The sequence below is a fragment of the Pseudorca crassidens genome, chromosome 20 (genome assembly GCF_039906515.1).
Source record: "Pseudorca crassidens isolate mPseCra1 chromosome 20, mPseCra1.hap1, whole genome shotgun sequence".
Taxonomy (NCBI): domain Eukaryota; kingdom Metazoa; phylum Chordata; class Mammalia; order Artiodactyla; family Delphinidae; genus Pseudorca; species Pseudorca crassidens.
The window spans coordinates 48,385,021-48,399,804 of NC_090315.1; the positions used below are offsets into that span (position 1 = coordinate 48,385,021).

General features: G+C 44.1%; 1 protein-coding gene and 1 long non-coding RNA gene across 8 annotated transcripts in view; one reads left to right on the forward strand and one right to left on the reverse strand.

The window, feature by feature from the left end:
- ZNF19 (zinc finger protein 19) overlaps positions 1-14,784 on the forward strand; it is a 131,984-nt gene that overhangs the window by 83,625 nt on the left and 33,575 nt on the right. For 2 of the 7 annotated variants that reach the window (XM_067718033.1, XM_067718031.1), the window contains exons 3-7: positions 2,032-2,199; positions 4,333-4,397; positions 7,381-7,507; positions 8,079-8,192; positions 11,563-12,652. In XM_067718033.1, coding sequence (XP_067574134.1) covers positions 4,365-4,397; positions 7,381-7,507; positions 8,079-8,192; positions 11,563-12,652 — 1,364 coding nt within the window. In that variant the 5' untranslated portion in view covers positions 2,032-2,199; positions 4,333-4,364. The other 5 variants (XM_067718034.1, XM_067718030.1, XM_067718029.1 and 2 more) reach the window with 5 other exon arrangements.
- The window catches only part of LOC137214373 (uncharacterized), a 49,649-nt gene continuing 48,903 nt past the window's right edge, over positions 14,039-14,784 (reverse strand). Inside the window, exon 3 of the long non-coding RNA XR_010938874.1 lies at positions 14,039-14,434. This is a non-coding gene — a long non-coding RNA (uncharacterized lncRNA). The remainder of the gene's footprint in view (positions 14,435-14,784) is intronic.

Below are 14,784 nucleotides of genomic sequence, written 5' to 3' on the forward strand. Positions count from 1 at the left end.
CTTGGCTTACAGAAGGGCAGGAGGGGCAGTCATAGGAGACAACACAGGACATGAAGAGGTAATCAGTGCCACTGGGCATTATGGCAAGGTTGGTGGCAAGTGGGTACAAACATGTACAGGGAGGCCATGCGAGATGCCTCTGAAGACACCACGTCCATCTGCCAGGGATGCTGGACTGTAGCTTGAGCAGCCCCATGTTGAGGTATCCATTACAGAGTTCAGGCATCAGATGTGTGGGCAGACAGTATTAACACATCTGTAGAAATCATACTGCTCATACTTTCTCATCAAAGATGTAGATTTGTTGCAATTAGATTTTTCGTCCACCTGGAATTTATTTTAGTGATGGTGTGAAGTAAGAATCTTATTTTTCTATTGGGATATCCAAATGTTCCAGCATAATTTATTGAAAAATTCCTCCTTTCTCCACTGCTTTTTTTCAGCTCTATTAAATGATTGACATGCAATTTAATCAGCTTATTGATTTCTACAAAGGTCTTGCTGGGATTTTGATTGGCTTGCTTTGAATATATAGAGCAGTTTGGGGGATAACTGACATCTTAATAATACTGAGTTTTTCAATCAATGAACACAGTATCTCAATTTATTAGGTATACATTCATCTCTTTTGTGATTATTTTATAGTTTCAGCTTGCATATCTTGTACATATTTTGTTAGGCATTAAGTATTTCATGTTTTTTATGCTGTTGTAAATGGTACTATTTTTTAAAATTTATTAAGGTTGCAGGAAATTTTATTGCTGGAAATTTTGGTTTCCAACAATTGATCTTTTTTGCACCTTTACTTTAACTCTGTGACGTTGAAGCCACACAACTCAGTTTGGGACTTGACCCACTGTCTTTTAATAAAAATCACACACCTGGTCTCAGGACCTACTGAAGTTTAGGTTCTTTATGTCTCTGCACGGAAGGAATTCAGCAAGAGGTGAAGTAGATTTATTGAGAGAAATACAAACTCCACAGAGAGAATATGGGCCCAGGCGAGAGGCCCTGAAATATGGGGTGGTTAGTTTTTATGGGCTGGGTAATTTCATAGGCTAATGACTGGGAGGATTATTTCAACTATCTTGGAGAAGGGTGTGGGGATTTCCAGGAGTTGGGCCACTGCTCACTTTTTGGCCTTTTAGGGTTAGCCTTGGAACTGTCATGGCACCTGTGGGTGTGTCATTAGCATATGGCAGTGTGTTATAATGAGCGTATAATGAGACTCAAGGTTTACGGGAAGTTGAATCTTCTGCTATCTTGGACCTAGTTGGAGTTTTTTTTTTTTTTCTTCCTTCCCACTCTGTGAGGCATGCGGAATCTTAGCTCCCCCACCAGGGGTCGAACCCGTGCCCCCTGCAATGGGGGCATAGAGTCTCAACCACTGGCCGGTCAGGGAAGTCCAGACCTAGTTGGTTCTAACCAGTTTATGTCATATCCTCAACAGCTGTCATTCCTTTGAAGGTTGTACCCTGACCCCTTCCCTCCTGTTTCAACCTTGGTAAACTCACTTGTTTGTTCTAGAAGTTCTGTAGATTCTTCGGGATTTTTTTGTGTAGACAATCATGTCCTCTGCAAATAGTAACCGTTTGATTTATTTCCAATCTCTATGCCTTTTATTTCTTTTTCTGGCCTTCTTGCACTTGCTAGGACTCCCAGGAGGATGTTGAATAGTAGTGGGAAGAGCGGACATACCTGCCTTGTTGCCAACTTTACAGGGAAGGCGTTCTCTCACCATTAAGTATGTTTTCAGCAGCAAGGAGATAATCACATCAAATATAGTCAATATAGGTACTGCAACAAAACATTAGGTTAACTTTACATTCTTTGTCAGCCAAGGCAAAAATGACCGTGCATGATACTTAAGTTCCACTATAACTTCATCAATTGCAATGTGATATGAAAACATCTATGATTTCTATTGTTGACAAAGTCGCAAGGCACTGCTGATACTACTGTGGTTTTTGCCAACATATAATTGAAGGAAATGCTAAGTTTCAGCTAGAGGTTAGCTTAAACAAGGATAAGCTTTTTCTATTCTAGGTCCGTGGTTAAAAACGTGCGCCAGGGGAAGAAAGCCAGAGTCCACAGAGAGGAGCGTTCTGGCTTCCTAGAGAGGAAGCTCGTGAAGCTTGGGCGTCGCAGCCGACGTAGTGACGCACTTCCGGTCACGCAGCACATTGCACCTTTCCTGAGGTGAGTGTTGGGGGTTTGTGGCCCCAGCAAAGCTGCTGGGGCCACGCTCTTTACTCCCCTGGAGGAGGCTGTCCCCTTAGTCCCTGATGCCGAGGAGGAGGGAGTCGGGCGGCGCCACCGGATCCGGGGAGCGAGGGCGCCCGCCGGGCAGTCCAGCCCGCCCTGGCGCCTTTTCTCCAGCCCGCTGCGGCTGCCTTAGGAAATGGAGGCTGGGTATGGAAAGGAGACGCCCTTTGACCCGACACAGCCACAGCCTCCCCTGCTCCCTGGTCCAATAACTACTTACTGAGCAGCTAAATGCCAGCTGCTCTTGTAGGTTCCCAGGATGTAGCTGCGAATGAGACGGCCGTGGGCCCCTCCCCCAGGGAGCTTTCAGTTTAATGGAAAGCCCCCTGTTAATCCAGTGCGATCGTTTCACTCCACCTGCTCTGAACCCTGTAGTTGCGGTCTGTTGCTTTTAGGATGAAGACGAAGTCCTTGACGTGCAGAGGCCATGGGGGCCTTGGCCTCTTGCAACTTCACCTTCGTGTTCAGCACACTTCCCTTGGCTCTGCTACAGTCTTCTTGGACTTTCATATCGGGAACATGTTTTTGCACATGCTGTTACTTTCGGAAAGATTTTTCTTTCAACCTAGTTAATTCCTATTCTTAAGCCTCCCCATCTAGGATAAATTCTCCCTGGCACTAATCACGATCGTGGTCTTAAAGCTAACTATGAGAATCTTTGATTTCTTTAGTCTAAGCTCCGTGATGGAAGAGATCAAACCTTTCTCTCTCCACTGTTATCTCCTGTGTCTCATGCTTGGCCTGGAATGAAATAAATATGTGATAAATGTTTGTGGGATGAAGAAAACATAGATCAGTGTATTATCTCAAACTGGGAGAGGTGGTATACAAGAAAGGGAATACAGTGCTAGTGGAGTGTGTAACCCAGGGCCCCCGACCTGATCTGTGGAGACAGGCGGTGATCTGAAGGGTGAGCAGGCACTTACGTAGATGAAGAGAGGTCAGGCTGCTGGAGAGTATTGCACACAGAGACTGTCAGTTCCAAAGGTTCTAAGGTTGGAGAAGAGTGGTTCATGCAGAGGAACAGTAGGTACAAAGATCCTGAATTAGCATAGTAGATAAACTGAAAGAAGATGGGGCTAGCAGGAAATTGCAGCATGCAATGAGTTTTGGAAGATGCTGGGTTTTTGGTAGAATATGACTGGTTAACAAGAATACAAAGTGTCTGTAGGGGATGATATAATTAAAGTAATAACCCAGACCTTTTGGCATGTTTTGTGGCCTCTTCAGGGTCCTTTGCTAATTTGTTTCTGGTTATTACTGGGTGTAGAGTGGGGTGATGATCAAAAAAGATGCCTGCCCCAAGGTCCAAGAAAAGGAAACCTTACTCTAAGATTCTTTTTCTGATTTTGGGGGGGCTACTTTTACCTATTTTTCCATATTAACCTTAGAAGCACTTTATCAAGTTCTTAAAAAAAAAAACATCCTGTTGCGATTACTATTGGAAGCACTTGGATGTAGTTATTAAACGCTTGGCTTCTGGAATCTGGCTTATCTGGTTTGGGAATCCAAGTTCATTCATCCACTGGGTGACTGACCTTGGTAGAGAAAATTGTTGTCTTAGACTTGTTTTCTTATTTGGAAAAAAGAAAAGGTTCAAAGGATTATTGTGGAGATTGAATGAGAGAATATGTATTTTTCCTCCAATAACACGTTTCTATTTTTTTTTTACTTTTTATGTTTCTCAGTAAACTTTTATTTTAAAAAATGAAGGTCTGGATTTCCTCTTGTTAGGGTTTGCTCTGAGTTTTCTGGTGTCTTTTGCTTGTTTTGCTCTTTGTGTATTCATGTTCCCCTCTGCTCATGTCTTAGGACAGGCAGCGTTGCATGATGTTGCTGAGTACAGCCTGTGGTGCTGAGGGCAAGTTACTTACCTTTCAAATTCTCAGTTTCCTCAGAATTCAAACTTCATGGCATAGTGTGGATTAAAAGAGGAAATATTCATACACCACTTACCAAGTGGCATTTAGTAAATGATTGCTACTGTTACCAGCAAGTTTGTTGATTTAAAGGAGAGCCTTTGTCTGGGTTGGGCTCACTCTTGTTTCTCTTTGCTTCTTCCCTCAGCCCCTGCCCTTCATTGAGAGGAAGCCCAGGTGATGGCTGTCATGCCCCTGAGAGCCTGGCACCAGGTGAGCTGTGATTCCCTCAGGTCAGCCTTGGAGAGATCTGATTTGAAGGAAATGGGGGATGAGAGAGATGATTCTGGCAAAAGTCTTAGAGCCAAAGCAGTAGGAAGACCCTTGTTGATTCTCTTCAGTAGGACTGGATGCCAGAGAAAGCTGATGATGAGGGATTGAACAGCCAGAAGCCCAGCAAGTGATGGCTGGAGAGAGTGTCCTTGGCAGCAGAAGCCTAGGCTCCTGCACTCTGAGGATCTCTGTTGAGCTAGATGGTTCCCAGTTTCAGTGGTTCCTCCTACAGAGGGACCTGTGAGAATGAAGGACTCAGGCTTGTGCTGTAGGTATTGATTACACAGTGAGAGTAATCGAGATTAGCGAGGTCACAAGGTTCTTGGGAAGTAGGGGCAGAGCGGTGGCAGGAAGAAGACAAGAAAAAGTGGGCTTGTCCCATTTATTAAAGAAGTTGAGGGCTTCCCTGGTGGCGCAGTGGTTGAGAGTCCGCCTGCCGATGCAGGGGACACGGGTTCGTGCCCCGGTCCGGGAAGATCCCACATGCCGTGGAGCGGCTGGGCCCGTGAGCCATGGCTGCTGAGCCTGCGCGTCCGGAGCCTGTGCTCCGTAACGGGAGGGGCCACAACAGTGAAAGGCCAGCGTATCGCAAAAAAAAAAAAAAAAAAAGAAGAAGTTGGCTTCAGAATCAGGGAAAATATATTTTCCTTGAGGTCAGTGCTGTTGGCTAATCAAGGCAGGGGGCTATAATAGGAATAATCTGCACTAGGACAGAACACCTGAAGTGAGGGATCCCATAAAGCCTCAGTGGCTTTGTGGCCTTGAGCCAGTCACTTAACCTCTTTGCACCTTAACTTCATCTGTGAGGTGAACATTAAGTACCTTACATTTGTGGGACAAGGAAATTGATTTCTTGAGTTGATTTTACTTTTTGAGACTGATGAGTTGCTGGGTGTTCCTTAACCATTTCCTTCTTCCTGGGACTTATTTATCCAGTAACTTATCATCTATGAACTATATCCTAAGTCCCAATCCTGGATTTCTGGTATCTGGCAGGTCCTTCTGCCTACTGCCTCACCAAGACATTATCTTTCTTGTTGCTCCCGTCCTCTTCTGATCTTCTGTAAGTTTTAGTGAGTTACTGGTATCACCGTGTCGCAGTCCTCACCACTCAGTTTCTAGGTTGCTGAGTAATTGTTGACTCTCTTCCTCCTTGATACCACTTTCAGAGAGTTACCAAGTCTCATTGCTTCTGCCTACTATCTCTTCCACTTGTCCCATCTTTTATATTGCCCTCATTCAGGGTTTGTCATTCCTTTTCTGGGATTTTGTTTGCAGAGTTTCCCAGATAGTTTCTCTGTGTACAGTCTTGTGCTTTCCCATCTCCAGCTGTTACCTGATAGAGCTTGGTTTCCTGAGCTCGGATTTTATCCTGTAGTCCAGGGTTCTCAGACTTTGGTGTGCGTCAGAATCACCTGGAGGGTTTATGGAAGCACAAATTGCTTTTGGATTGGGGCCTGTGAATTTGCCTTTGCAACAAGTTCCTATGTGATCCTGCTGCTGCTCTGGGGAACCACACTTGGAGAACCACTGTTGTAGTTAGTCGTGACTCATTCAAGGAAGTCATTCAGTTGACTGAGTCAGTTTGTCATTTTAAGTTGTTGATTGTATGGCTGGCTGAGGATGGATTCAGAACAGGACAGGCCTGGAATTGGAGTTAAGTATCCCCAGCCCATACTACTGTACTGATTGTACCATAGTGAAGAGGAGTCAGATTCCAGAAACATATAGACAATGAAATTGGCAGGATTTGATTACTGACTATTTATCGGAAATGAGTAGTGACTAGGGCAAGTTAGTGTAGTATGAATTTCAATTTTCTAACTTAGGAGACTGGGATGAAATTCGCACTGTTAAATGAGAAACAACAGTGTCACTCACTGTGCCAGTTAGTTATGTGAATTGAAAATAGAGTCAGTTTGGCAGGGGGCAGGAAGGGGGGATGCGTTTGGTGTTAGATGGGTCAGATGTGTTAGGTCCCCCAGGGAGTCTGAGGCAGTGCTGGGGAGATCTGCAGAATCAGTTGAGGTGTTGGAAGGTGGCAGGATATTCACTGTGCATTCAGGTAACCAGGTCTGATACCAAAGTCTGGGGAATGAATAAGAGTTTTATAAACCAGATCCTGAGCTCTCTGGGAAGGTAGAGTTGGGACCGTCAGGGAAGGGAAAGGGTGACTGTTAAAAAAGCATGAGCCTTAGTTGGCAGAAACAATTACAGATTGTCTTGGAGGTATAAAGAAAAGCAGTTAAAAGAACTACCCAGCAGCAATTTGATTCCAGAAGCATCTTCTCCCAGGAAAACGCATCAGGAAGCAGAATAGACTGCCCCCGGCAGCACTGAGCTGTCTCTACTGGACATTCTTGAGCACAGGCTGCACAACCCCTTCTTCAAGCAACAGATGAGGGTTGGATGAGACCAGTCATCAAGGCAAAAATGTGACTCTGTTCCTGTCATGTGGACTTGAGGTTTAGGGTAGAATGAGCATGTGTGGGGAACAGATGGATTGACTGGGCACTTGGGGCAGTGAAGGGGGAACAGGTCAGTCCTGAGATGCTACCTCTGAGTGGTGTCTGGAGAGACTGAAGCTAATTGTTTCCTTGTAGTTGCAACAATAAAAGACAAAGTTTGATAAAATCACAGAGATTTTGCTCTAGGAATATTAATTAATGGGAGACTTTCCAGGGTTTTCAAAATGTGTCGTGTTTTATGACACTAAATTTTGTGTTCAAATGGAAACTCTTCTGGTAGTGAGAGAAGTTCCAGATTTTTTGGTTGTAGCAATAGTCATTTAACACTCATTTCTTTCACATTTTCTCATTACTCATGCTTAATAAGACCCCTCCCTCATACTGTCCCCTGTACCCCACACTCTGGCCCTGAGCCATAGAATTGGCTCCGGGGCAGCAGGAACGTCTTGTTTTAGGAGGTGGTGACCTTTGAGGACGTGGCTGTATACTTCACCCAGACAGAATGGGCTGGCCTTTCTCCTGCACAGAGGGCCCTGTACAGAAGTGTGATGCTGGAGATTTATGGGAACTTGACGTCTCTGGGTAAGGCCACTTTTCTCCTGGGACTCAGATCTATGCTTTCCCATTTCCTTCCTTTTTTCCTCCTTATCAGCCGGAGGTGTGGTGTGGAAAGGGAGGAGTCATCTCTTGTATCCTTCACTGATGGTTCTGGGACTGAGACCAAATGACCCACTTGAGAGCTTGCTGGGTAGGGACAAGTCTTGGGTCAGTTTGGTCTCAATATAGGGAATTGCTGTCGCCTGGTAAGAGTATGATCTGTCCTCCCAGGGGCTCTGCACAGTAAGGAATAAGTAGCATCCATTGCCAGATAAGTTCTCAGCTTGTTGCTATCTCCCCGTAGTCTAGGGAAGGATATGACCCCTTCCCTGTGTTTGCATATGTCCTGCAGGATCACTAACTTACGTACTCTTACGTGTTGTTTTAGGAAGAGGTCACAAATGCTCAGTTTCCACTTGAGCAAAAATCTCGGCTTTCCCCAGTCCTGAGCCCTATTCTGTGGATCTGTTTTATTATCACTGAGACTCCTGAGCTTTTCCTTCTTTTGACACAGCAGACACAGGACTGAAAGGTGCCATTTTCTACCCCTTTTCAGGATACCCAGTTCCCAAACCTGCATTGGTCTCACTTCTGGAGAGAGGGGATTTGCCTTGGGGCCTGGAGACACAGGATGATCCCCCTGCACAGGGGACCAAAGACATCTGTAAAAGTAAGTGAGGCAGGTTTAGGAACAGCAGCTACAGAGCTTTACAGAGCAGTATATTTTAAAATGAACCATGCTGGGAAGGATTTAAATAAAACAGATAATTTCTCAAAATAGGTAAAATATGAAACCATTTCCACCAATTTTAATTCTTCCTGACATATTTCCGATTAACACATCTCATAATTCTCGAATCTATTGCTCCTTTCTTCTTTTTTAATTAAAAAAATGTTTTTATTGAAGTATAATTGACATATAACAAACTAGTTTCAGGTATACAAATAACAATTTGATATTTGTATACGTTGCGTTAATGATCACCACAAGAAGTCTAGTTAACAACTGTCCTCTTACATAATTACAAAATTTTTTTTTCTTCCAGTGAGAACTTTTGATTTACTCTCAGCAACCTTCAAATATGCAGTACAGTATTGTTAACGCTAGTCACCATGCAGTACATTACATTCCCATGACTTATTTTATAACTGGAAGTTTGTACCTTTACCTGTTTCTCTCACTCCCTACCCCTGCCTCTAGCAACCACCAACCTGTTCTCTGTAACTGTGAGCTTGGTTTATTTGTTTTTGTGTGTGTGGTTCCTTTTTTTAGATTTTAGATATAAGTGAGATTATACTGTAGTTGTTTTTCTTTGTCTGACTTATTTCACTTAGCGTAATGCTCTCGAGGTCCATCGACGTTATCACAAATCGCAAGATTTCCTTCTTTTTTTATGGCTGAATTAACATTCTTCTGTGTGTGTGTGTATGTATGTATCAATCACATTTTCTTTATCCATTCAGCCATCAGTGGACACTTAGCTTGCTTCAGTATCTTGGCTATTATAAATAATGCTGCAATGAACATAGGGGTGCATATATCTTTTCTAGTTAGTGTTTTCATATTCTTTGGTTAAATACCAAGTGTTTTCATTTTCTTTGGAATTCCTGGATCACATGGTAGTTCTCTTTTTAATTTTTTTTTTTAAAGCTTCTTTATTTATTTATTTATTTTTGGCTGTGTTGGGTCTTCGTTTCTGTTGCGAGGGATTTCTCCAGTTGCGGCCAGCGGGGGCCACTCTTCATCATGGTGCGTGGGCCCCTCACTGCCGTGGCCTCTCTTGTTGCAGAGCACAAGCTCCAGACGCGCAGGCTTAGTAGTTGTGGCTCACGGGCCTAGTTGCTCCGCGGCATGTGGGATCCTCCCAGACCAGGGCTCAAACCCGTGTCCCCTGCATTGGCAGGCAGATTCTCAACCACTGCGCCACCAGGGAAGCCCCTCTTTTTAATTTTTTGAGGAACCTCCATACTGTTTTCCATGGTGGGTGTACCAGTTTACATTCCCATCAACATTGCACAAGGGTTCCCTTTTCTCCACATCCTTGCCAACACCTTATTTCTTGTCTTTTTGATAATAGCCATTCTAATCAGTGTGAGGTGATATCTCATTGTGGTTTTGATTTGCATTTCCCTGATGATTAGTGATGTTGAGCATCTTTTCACGTGCCTGTTGGCTGTCTGTCTTCTTTGGAAAAATGTCTGTTCAGATCTTCTTAGTTTTTGTGTTTTTTTTTTTTTTTGCGGTATGCGGGCCTCTCACTGTTGTGGCCTCTCCCGTTGCGGAGCACAGGCTCCGGACGCGCAGACTCAGCGGCCATGGCTCACGGGCCTTGCCGCTCCGCAGCATGTGGGATCTTCCCAGACTGGGGCATGAACCCGTGTCCCCTGCATCGGCAGGTGGACTCTCAACCACTGTGCCACCAGGGAAGCCTCTTCTTATTTTTTAATTGAATTGTTTGGGGTTTTTTTGCTATTGAGTTGTATGACTTCTTCACATATTTTGGATATTAACCCCTTATCAGATATATGGTTTGCAAATATTTTCTCCTGTTCATAGGTTGCCTTTTCATTTTGTTGGTTTCCTTTGCTGTGCAGAAGCTTTTTAGTTAAATGTAGTCCCACTTGTTTATTTTTGCTTTTGTTGCTTTTGCTTTTTCTGTCAGGTTCAAAAGATCATCTCCTAGATGTCAGGAGGTTACTGCCTATGTTTTCTTCTAGGAGTTTTATGGTTTCAGATCTTACTTATATTCAAGTCTTTAATCCATTTTGAGTTAACTTTTGTGTCCATTGCTCCTTTCTGAGTTTCATCATTGCCTGTCTCAGAGGCCCTCCTTCCTTGGATGGGATAGATTTATTCAGGAGCAGTTTTTGAGCACTTGCCATGTGCCAAGCTTTGATTTAGAAGCTCTGGAGGATATAAGTTATGGAGACAGATGTTTAGAGCTGCAAAATGTGTGTCAAGTGCTGTTGTTGATATATAGGCAGTGGGCTGTGAAGCATAGCAGGAGGAGAGGTTAGAGTAATTTCAGTTTAGAAGCTCAGGTGATGCTCCTTCAGTGGCAGGGCCATTTATTCTGAGTTCAACAGATAAGAATGGGTTGCAGATGGGAAAAAAGGAAGGTAGTCTGACTGGAGGAAGGGAATAGAAGATCCACTTCAATTTCTGGCATAATATAATATCTGACAGAGACTAGTATCTGAAATATATAAACAACTTTCCATCTCAACTGTTCTCTGCTTTTGAATATTTGGCACTTTCATTTTATTAGTCTTGTCTCAATAGCAGGCTGATGTTGGGAGTTTTAGTAATCTCTAAAATCTCTATCCAGTTGTCCCCCCTTATCTGTGGGGCATACATTCTAAGACCCCCAGTGGGTGCCTGAAACTGTGGATAATACTGAACCCTATGTAGTTGTTCCTGGGTATCTGTCGGGGATTGGCTCCAGGACCCCTGTGGATACCAAAATCTGCAGATGCTCAAGTCTCATACATAAAATGGCATAGTACAGTAGGCCTCCTGTAACTGCGGGTTCTTCACTCGTGGTTACAGAGGACTGACTGTGTATATGCCATGTCTTTTTCTATACATACATACCTATGATAAAGTTTAATTTATAAATTAGGCACAGTAAGAGAATATCTAAATTGCCAGCATCACTCCTCTTGCACTTTGGGGCCATTATGAAGTAAAATAGGGGTTACTTAAACACAAGCACTGCAATACCGCAATGGTCAATCTGATAACTGAATCAGCTACTTAGTAACAGGCAGGTGGCATATACAGAGGGATGATTTACATCTGATCACAGCGGGATGGCTCTAGTTTTCATCATGCTACTCAGAACAGTGCACAATTTAAAACTGAAGAATCGTTATTTCTGGAATTTTCCCTTTAATATTTTCAGACCATGGTTGACAAGGAAACAGAAACTACAGAAAGGGAAACTGCAGATAAGGGGGGATGACAATAATTTTCAGTGTTCTTTTGTTTTCTAGTATAATCCTCAGGTGGCATTTTTGTTTTCTGTTTGTTATGTCAGATGCTGGGACCAACACTGACAATGAGTTAACACCAACATGGGGAGTTTCTGAAGAAAGAGATATGATGATGTTACATGGGCCACAGAAGAATGTTCTTAAGAGAAACAGCTTCCTAGAAACATGTGAACTGGAGAAGCACCAGGAAATCCCCACAGTGAAAAACGTTAGAGGAAAGGTTCCAAGAATCCACTATAATAGGAAACCCTTCAGATGTGAGGAATGTGGCAAATGCTTCAGCTATTTTTCTTACTATGTTAGACACCAGAGAATCCACACTGGGGAGAAACCCTTTGAGTGTAATGAGTGTGGAAAAGCCTTTAATGGCAATTCTTCATTAATTCGACATCAGAGAATCCACACTGGAGAGAAACCCTATCAGTGTGAAGAGTGTGGGAGAGCCTTTAATGATAACGCAAATCTGATCAGGCATCAGAGAATCCACAGTGGGGACAGACCCTATCTCTGCACGGAGTGTGGAAATGGTTTCACCAGTAGTTCTGAGTTTGTCATACACCAGAGAATTCACACTGGGGAGAAACCCTATGAGTGTAATGAGTGTGGAAAAGCTTTTGTTGGTAATTCACCACTGCTGCGACATCAGAAAATCCACACTGGAGAGAAACCTTATGAGTGTAATGAGTGTGGCAAAAGCTTCGGACGGACTTCTCATCTTAGTCAGCATCAGCGTATTCACACAGGGGAAAAGCCTTATTCTTGTAAAATATGTGGGCAAGCCTTCAATTTTCATACAAAACTAAATCGGCACCAGCGAGTCCACAGTGAGGTGAAACCCTTTGACTGTGTAGATTGTGGAAAAGCCTTTAGTGCTCAGGATCAATTAAAAAGGCATCTAAGAATCCATATTCAGGAGACTTCCTATGTGTGTGATGAGTGTGGAATAGTCTTAACTAGCAAAAGAAATCTGCTTCAGCATCAAAGAGTCCATACTAGAGAGAAAACCTGTGAATATGTCAAGTATGAAAAAACCTTTAGGACTTCTTCCCAGCTAGATCATATCCACCCTGGAGAGAAGCCAGTGCTGGATGTTGGATGTTTTGGCCTCCCAGAATTTTTTACCCCCTTTTACTGGTAATAGTACACTAAATTTCCTTTTGGATTCTGTCTTCCACTCGGGGTAGAATTTGTGACACAGCCCCAGCTCAGCTGCAGGTTCCTTCCCTCAAGCTACAGCTGTTGGTTCAGATGTCAGTAGATAACCCAAGATAGTCCAGTTAGAATCCCAGACTTGGCAAGAGTTAATAACCTTGTAAATGGTGAGTGTGGCCCTGGCACAACAACCAGATGGCAGACTGTGGCCAGGCAATCCTTTCGCCTTCCAGTTGTTAACAAACTTTTGACATTCCTACTCATTAAGATCTTAATCACTCATACTCGTTAAGCAGCTGGGCCTCCTAATGGGCAGTTTCACAGTGGCTGAATGGTGTTGGAGAGCCACGTGCACCCATGTGGACTTTGGAAAGCCTGCCAGTTATGAATTCCGTGGTACTGAATAATCCTCGAACCTCCCAGTACTTCACTGAACAAGAATTTTCTGCCACCCTTAGCATTTGGTGTCTGCTCTTTGTCGTGGAGAGAGGAGACTGGAAAAATGAGCAATGTTTGTTCTTTGGGAGTGGTTGATTAATGTGGCTGGGGGGCAGGCATGAGTTCTGGGCTACCACCCCCCCGCCCCAGGAACAAGAGTGAGGTCTGTGTGCCTTCCTAGGGCACATGAGCTATGTAAGGACCTGATGCCCAAGGCAGGAGCCTCGAGTTTACCATCATCATCAACCTTGCTTTTCAGCAAATGGAAAAGCTGCTTGCTGTCGTGAAAGGATAGCAAGAACATTAGATGGGTGGCTGCAGCCCCTAACCCTAAGTGAATCCCTTTCTACCTTGTGCTTCAGATTCTGTGCTGTGCAGTGGGTGGTCAGTGATAGGGAATCTGCTGCTTTCACCGAGCCAGCATCTGTCCTCATGTCCAAGTGCAGCACCTCAGCTTTCCTTTGGGAGCTACATCTTGCGTGCTTCCAGTCCAAATAGTTTCAGAGGGCTGACCCCACATTCCACCCACCTGGCCGATCCCATCTTCCATCCTCTGATTGCTGTGATCAGTGCAAGGATGAGAATGTTATCCAAGCCAGGCCAAAGGCATTCTAAGCCATGAGTTTTCAAGGAAGCCTACTGAAGGAGAAAGCATTCCTGGTATGGACTTTAAGCTTGTGTCATTTTGGAGTTGCTGGATGCAATGAGAGAAACTGTGCCTGTGAATGGGACCACAAGGCACTCAGCAGGCTGATGGTCGGAGAGGGACCAGGTCACACTACAAGCATGTGAGCCCTTGGACCTGACACCTCTGAACCCAGTTTTCAACTTGTCTCTTGTAAGGATTAATTTCTGTCATTTAAAATATTTATTTTACTTGAGTAAGCATGTCTAGTCCCTTGTAATCAAATAAGTTCTGACACATCAGGATCATTTTTAAAATTTTATTTATTTACTTTTGGCTGCATTAGGTCTTCATTGTTACATGCAGGCTTTCTTTAGTTGCGGTGAGTGAGGGCTGCTCTTCATTGTGGTGCATGAACTTATTGCAGTGGCTTCTCATTGTGGAGCACAGGCTCTAGGCATGCGGGCTTCAGTAGTTGTGGCACTCGAGCTTCAATAGTTGTGGCTTGCAGGCTCAGTAGTTGTGGCACATGGGCTTAGTTGCTCCACAGCATGTGGGATCTTCCCAGACCAGGGCTCGAACCCGTGTCTCCTGCATTGGCAGGCAGATTCATAACCACTGCGCTACCAGGGAAGCCCACATCAGGATCATTGATTCCTGAGACTCCCTCTGGCATGGTGTCCTCATTGGGCGGGGCATGTCTGGGGAAGATAAAGACAGTGGGTGGGGTCAGATTTAAGGGGAGCTGCCAAACAACTCTGTCCCTGTTTCCTCTGTGTCCCAGGAGGGGGAAATCCCAGAACACGGAGAGAACTAGCAAGGAGAAAGGGTCAGAGGATGGTTAATTGGTCTGCTTGTATTTTCCATATTAAATGGGGTGTTTTTCACCTGTTGGAATCATCCAGAACATCTGCCAGGAACTCCTGACAGTCTATATACTTATTGGACTCCTACACTAAAATAATCCATGAAAATCTATCAACTTATTTTACCTGTAACAACTGGCAATTCCTTAAGGACAAATATCTTCAGACTTCCAACAGTCAGTTGC